This window comes from Nestor notabilis, unplaced genomic scaffold (assembly GCF_000696875.1).
Source record: "Nestor notabilis isolate BGI_N333 unplaced genomic scaffold, ASM69687v1 scaffold35345, whole genome shotgun sequence".
NCBI lineage: Eukaryota > Metazoa > Chordata > Aves > Psittaciformes > Psittacidae > Nestor > Nestor notabilis.
This window is the reverse complement of record NW_009928531.1, coordinates 5,536-12,029: the sequence shown is the minus strand read 5'-3', so window position 1 is coordinate 12,029 and position 6,494 is coordinate 5,536. Positions and strand designations below refer to the sequence as shown.

General features: G+C 45.9%; 1 protein-coding gene across 1 annotated transcript; it reads left to right on the top strand.

Annotated features, from left to right (window-relative positions):
* Positions 1-227: 227 nt before the first annotated feature.
* Positions 228-5,149, top strand: VASH1 (vasohibin 1; the record flags this gene model as incomplete). Its single annotated transcript, XM_010014532.1, has 6 exons — positions 228-325; positions 1,347-1,403; positions 2,485-2,559; positions 3,569-3,950; positions 4,349-4,461; positions 5,077-5,149. Coding segments are annotated over 6 exons (798 nt in total), but the record flags the coding sequence as incomplete, so codon positions are not given.
* Between the last annotated feature and the right edge of the window lie 1,345 nt (positions 5,150-6,494).

Genomic DNA, 6,494 nt, shown 5'->3' with positions numbered 1-6,494 from the left:
CCTAAATGCAGGACTTCTTCACACAGTTTCTCTTGCAGCTCTGTGGTGGTGCTTCATTCTGAATCCCTTCCCAGTTGTCAGTGTGGAAACAGTGGAACGTTCTGGTGTGTTCACTTCGGACAGCAAAAAGGGGCTGGTTTCAGAGGAACACACTCCCTGTATATATCTGCCACTGAGTTCGGCAAGAAGCTGGGGAGGTTTGGAAGCAGTGATTTACATTCTGCTCCCCATTTCAGATTCCCATACCAAGTGTGCCTACGTTCCAGCCATCCACCCCCATCCCTGAGCGCCTGGAAGCTGTGCAGCGCTACATCAGGGAGCTTCAGTATCCTTTACTGTTATGTTAGTCACTGGTGTGATAATCCAGGATGAGGGAGCAGAAGAGCTCGTTCTGACGTAGTTGGAGGGGAACTGAAACTTGCTCCCTGAAAACAGGAAGCTGCACTTGGGATGATGTTTTGTTTTGCTGCTCATTTCTGCCCAAGTTACCTTCTGATCCTGTTCACTCCGTGTAACAAATAGGCATGTTGTCAAGGGCCTTTTCCCACTACCCACCCTTCTGGGTCAGTGGCATTTGTTGGCCGTCACATCTGCAACCCTGACAGCCAGGTCTTAGACTACAAACTGTGTCACCTCACTGGTAAGGTATAAGTGAGCTGTGGTGTTAAGAATAACTGCTTCTCAGGTCATCCCACTTGAACACTCTTCTCTGTAGCTGTCTAAAGGTTAGACAGCTGCCCTGCTTTTGTGCATCTGTGGTATTCTGACCCTTTATATGAAAAGCTGACAATGTCACTGTGTCCTGGGAATGAGATTTTTCCATCCCTGTTGTGCTGGACAGCAGGTATATGCAATGCATGCACAGTATAATCTCACTGATGAGATACAGAGCTAGCTCTGGCTTCAGCCCTAAAAAACGGTAAGGGGACAAACCTTTTGACACCTCTCACCCATCTAAGGTGGTTGTGCTCTGGATTGGGTCCTAGTCAAGTCTTAGAATAAGGTAGACCAGAGCAGGCAGAGATCTATCAAACTATGTTCTGTCCTGGTAACTGGAAAGCTGAGCAGAGCATGTGCTGTCAGCATTGATCTTTGGGAAGTGGAGTGGAAACCTGTGTGTGGGGAGGAGAAAGAAGAATTGATAAGAAGGAAATACAGCAGAAGTAAGGAGGGACTATAAATGGGAAAAATGCATGAGAGGGAGGTGGGGACTTTCTTGCATTGCTGTTATATCTGTGGGATCATGACTTTACTGTGAGAATAGTAAGTAACATGAAAGTTCTTCAGACAGGTTTTCTTCAAACTCTATTTTCCAAGCTGTCAAGCCTTTAACTTCTTGCCTCCAGGTACAATCACACTGGGACACAATTCTTTGAGATTAAGAAGAGCAGACCTCTGACTGGGTAAGTGCTAGCAGCCCCTCAGCATTTAATCCTTGCTTTACAATGTTGGGGCACACTGTTTTTCCTTCTGTTCCCTGGCCAAGGACAGGGTGGCACTTGGGGCTTTCAATACTGCAGCTCCATCCTGCTTTAGGTGACTTTATTGTCTGTTGCCTGGGGCATGGCTGGGCAGAGCTGTGTCTGGTCTTTCTCAAGGACAAGAGTAGATTTTATTATCATGAATCAGTAAATCAAATAAAATAACGTAAATGTATTTCAAGGTGTGCAGATTCTGCCTGCTTCTAACTATATGAACTGTATATAGAACATATAACTATATAAACTTCTGATGGATTCTGAAATTAGGTCCTACCCTAAACAAGCTTCATAAAAGCCAAGTATCTTTACAGGTCTAACTTCATAGTTCCTGTGAGTGCCTTTGCAGAATCTACTCTCACTAAGCTTTTGGTGTATCATACTTTGAAGGAGAAGGGGGATTCTCCTGACTGCAAATTTTGAAAAGAGCTGTGCTCTGTAGGTTCCTGGACATAAGCACCTGATGTTAATTGACTCTCCTGGCCAGCATATTGAAAGTCTCCCAAGACTGGCTTCTTACTATTGGTCTCATCCATAGACTTATGTGACCCTAGATGTCCTGTGTTTTAATCGGTACAATGGCTCCTTCACAGTATTTGTTGAATGGACAATAGAGTTGATGCCAGAGAATAGGGCTTCACTGTCCTTGTGAGGCAAATATTGTCCTATGGTCCTTCGAGGCTTCTGCTTGTGGCCACACTGGTGTCCAACCAGAACTCACTGAGCCAAGTGCTGTGGTCTCACTAAGGACAGAGGCCGGCCAAGTAGGCAGCTTTGATGTAACTCACTGAAGTTCCTCGTAACCATCAACAGCATGTGGTAGAGACCTGGTTTGGATTTAGTATCTTCTTAAAGAAGATACTTTCTTCTGTTCCCTGTCCTCAATGGGCCACCATCTCTGCTGGAAACCTGCTTCACATATTTAGTGCAAAAGGGCTAAACTGGCCACATTTGCATAGCACAAGCCCTCTAACTGTCCTCGTCTTTCCCGTGTCCCACTCTGCAGGCTGATGGACCTGGCCAAAGAAATGACCAAAGAGGCCCTGCCAATAAAATGCCTGGAAGCTGTGATCCTGGGAATGTATCCTTTCCTCTTGGAATTGTGCATGTCTGCCCATCCTTGTGTTTTCTCCTCTGCTCCCTTACAAAGCTTTCAGGCTGCTGTCAATATTGTTGCCAAGCCCCACATCCCTCTCTTTTCCCTACCCAGTTCTCCCAGAAAACCACCAAAAAAATCCAAATCCAAGCAATTCTCTGAAATATCAGAACTAGTTCTTTGAAGTTGCGCCTCCTTCACCAAGAAGGATGATGCTGCTCTGGACAACTCCGTATGTGAGAAAAAGGAAAAGGAAGAATCTAAGGAACATCTAAAGAGGGGCAAAAATATTAGGTAGAGTTGGGTCAGGAAGTCCTTTGTGGACTGACTTGGTACCCTTACTGCAATGTTGCCTGCATGTGTTCTACATTTAAAAAGTTAGGGATCTTCCCCAACATGGCGTATGTCACTTTACTATTATGTCTAACACTGCCTGCCAGCTTAGGCAATACCTTTATTAATTCTAGACACGTGTCATCTCTAAGCACACATCTTTCCTAGCTATCTTCCAGGCTTAGTCTATGTCACTCAGGCTGTAAGTTCTCGATGCACGTTGACAAAGCCACTTGGAGGGGCAGAGATGGCAAGTGAATGGTTCAGAAGGGTAATCTGATTAGTATTTTGTCCTTAAGGTCCTCAGTTTGTGTGTGAAATAGTAGCTAGTAAAACAGATTAAAACAAATTGAGGAATAATGTTACAGTATGAACAGTTGGGAGCTATGGAATACATACATTTGAGGTGTTAGCACTGCAACTTCTGCATCACAACACTGCCTTGAAATTAACTTCCCTTTGTTGAGGGTTTTGTCGAGGAGGCCAAATCTGGTTTCCCTGTGACCCACATGAAAGTAGGGCAGCTTGCAATAAGTTGGACCTTTGATCTGGAGAATAAATCCTGCCTGTCTGATGCCTGAATCGGTGGCGAGTCTGCTGAGCAGTATCTTGTCAAGAAAATGGTATCGCTAATTGTTTCCTCAATAGTGGCTGCTATCAGTTACCTCACCAACAACATGACCACGCTGGACCGTTTCCCCATCAGCTTCAAAACCCACTTCTCAGGGAACTACTTCCGACACATTGTGCTGGGGGTGAACTTTGGAGGCCGCTATGGGGCACTGGGCATCAGCCGACGTGAGGAGCTCATGTACAAAGCACCCGTCTTCCGCACACTGAGTGAACTCATCTTTGACTTTGAGGAGGCATATCGCCGCTGCTGGCACACTCTCAAAAAGGTGAAACTGGGACACTCTGTGTCCCATGACCCACACAGTGTGGAGCAGATCGAGTGGAAGCATTCCATTTTGGATCTCGACAAGCTAACTCGGGAAGACTTCCGCAAAGAGCTTGAGAGACATGCCCGTGATATGAGGCTGAAGGTAAGCAGCAAGGACAGAGAAGTAGTTTGCTTCTGCATCTACTGTCTTGCCTGGCTGATGGTGTGCTGGGGGAATGAAGTAGTAGGAGGTTCCCCTAGATGGTGCTGGAGGAAAGGGTGAATTAGAGGCTGAGGACTCTTCTGTATATAGGCTGGTTCCCTAATGGGACGCTTGTGCAGTACTGCAGTTGCGATAAGCTTGGACTGTATACAGTACTTGTAGCCATAGCTGTCACTATTAGTAGTTATTTTTTTCTGGCTTTTGCATTTTTGATGTGCTTGCCTTGCCTTTTTGTCTTTAGTTCCCATATAATTAATCACTGTTAGGCTTTGTGTTTTCTGGTTACTACTCATATTGGTTGTCTGCTTATGTTGCTCTTTCTTGAATTTTTCTGGCAGATTGGCAAAGGAACTGGGCCACCATCTCCCACCAAGGACAGAAAGAAAGATGTCTCCTCCCCACAAAGAGGTCAGGCTAGCCCCCATAGGCGCAACAGCCGTGGGGACCGACGGTGAGTGCAGCTGCTGGGCAGGAGACCTATATAGAGCATCTCCATTTTAGTCACAGACTACACATTGCTGTCAGGTTTTGTATCCTTCTGATGTCTTACTGGGGTTCTTTATAACAGGGGCTACTTCTCTGACCTGCAGTAGCATTCTTCCTTAGTCTGTGCCTTTACGAGTTTATCATTGCTTGGGGAGTGGGGAAACAGCTGGGGTTTGTTTTTGTTTGTTTGTTTGTCTTGGCAGGGAGAAGGAAGGCAGCTGAAATAGACAGTGATCTTGATAGCAGATATTTAACCTTATGCAGGGGTCTGAGCTCTGGCATCTCATAGACCTGTGCCCCAAAGAGATTCCAATAATTACATTGCTGTCAGTGAGGTTGCTTTCCTGAAACTGATCTGGAGTACCAGACTGCGCTTCCTACTCTTCCTAACCTGAATTCTCTTCTGTGGAGATTACTGGGAGAGTTACTGGAGGTCGTAGAATAATCCTGCCCTCAGTAGTGTAGGATAAGCCTGAAGCTTTCCTGTACTTTTTCATGTGCTGCCATCTCTATGTGCAGCACCTCCTGAATGAAAAAAAAAAACCCATTTCAGAATAGTACTTACCCTCTTTGCTTACAGGCCATCTGGTGAGAAGAAGCCTGCTGATTCCAAAGCCATGCCAGACCTCAATGGGTACCAGATCCGGGTGTGAAGAGAGCTGTGCCTAGCTCCAGAGATTTCTTGCTGGCCACAACTGGGACCTGGATGCACCTGCAGTGATACTGACAAAGGAGACAGGGGAGTGGGAGCAGTACAGAGTGCTGATCTTCCCAGGTACTTCCTAGTGGGCCAGTCCCAGAGCTGGATCCCATGGGTCCCAGAGGATTCACCTGCCTGTTTCTGGGAGAGGTGTCCATCTTAATTCACTGAAACAAGTATTTTTGCAAAAAAAACAAAAAAAAAAAAAAAACAAAAAAAAACCCAATGTGAATGTTGGTGGGAGTTTGCTGCAGGAAGAATATGAAGTGAGTGGGGTCAGCAGACTCACTATCAATTTATTTGTGTTGACAGCAAGTAAATGAAGCATCTCGTCTACAGCACTTCTTCCTGTCTGCACAGAAGCCTTCAACCCATGCAAGGCCTACACGGCTGAGGGAGAAGTGATGCTGGAATGGGATGGCCCCCCATCACTTTTTGCATCTTGTGCAAAAACTCCTAGTTTTGTCATTACAAACACTTTGTTTAGCATTGCTGTTGTGAGAGAGGGCTGAATTTGCTCAGCCCGATTTATTGATCATACAAAGACCTCTCATCTGCAGAAACCACATCTTGTGTGTTTAGTCCTGCCTATTTCAAAGCATTTCATTGTCTCCGAGGGAGTAGACAGTGGGATGGTGATCTTCTTTACCCACTGTGATGCTGGTGAACTGTTGCTCTAAGTCTCTTTGTTGTTGAGTGGGTCATCAGCAATGGTGATATGCCTATGCCATTGCCATATGAAAACAGGCACAGAGACCTCGATTGACCAGGCAGGGGCTGGTGGGAAGCCTGAACTTTGAACCCTCCCTTCATGAGCCTTCTCTCTCTAGTGACTGCTACTGTGAAAGCTTGCGGAAGGTGCTTCAGTCACTGAGGTACGAGTTTTAAGAGTAAATAGTTAAGGATTTAATGACATGAGCAGGTTTTACAAGCATTTTTCCTTTCCACAAGATCCTTGCTCCTTCCTCACTGTAGTGTTAGTGCTAGAGTTACAGACACATGCTTGCTGGTGGGAAGCCCTGCTTGAGGAGATTGCAGCTACCTTTGTAACGGCTCAGCCCAGGGCCTCCTGAAGGTAGTTCCCCACCCTAGGCCCAGAGCTGTGATTGTGTTCTGGTTCTTTGGAAAGATGCAGTATTAAACAGCACCACCTAGGCTAGCCTTCCCCAAGGAGCTTGGGCCTTTCTGCCTGCTTACAGCTTTGACTTTTCCTACGCTTTTTTTCAGGGGAGTGTTGTACTACTGATTAAGCAGTGTATTGCTTGTCAGAAATCTGGAGTGTTGTCAGATGTCTCTTT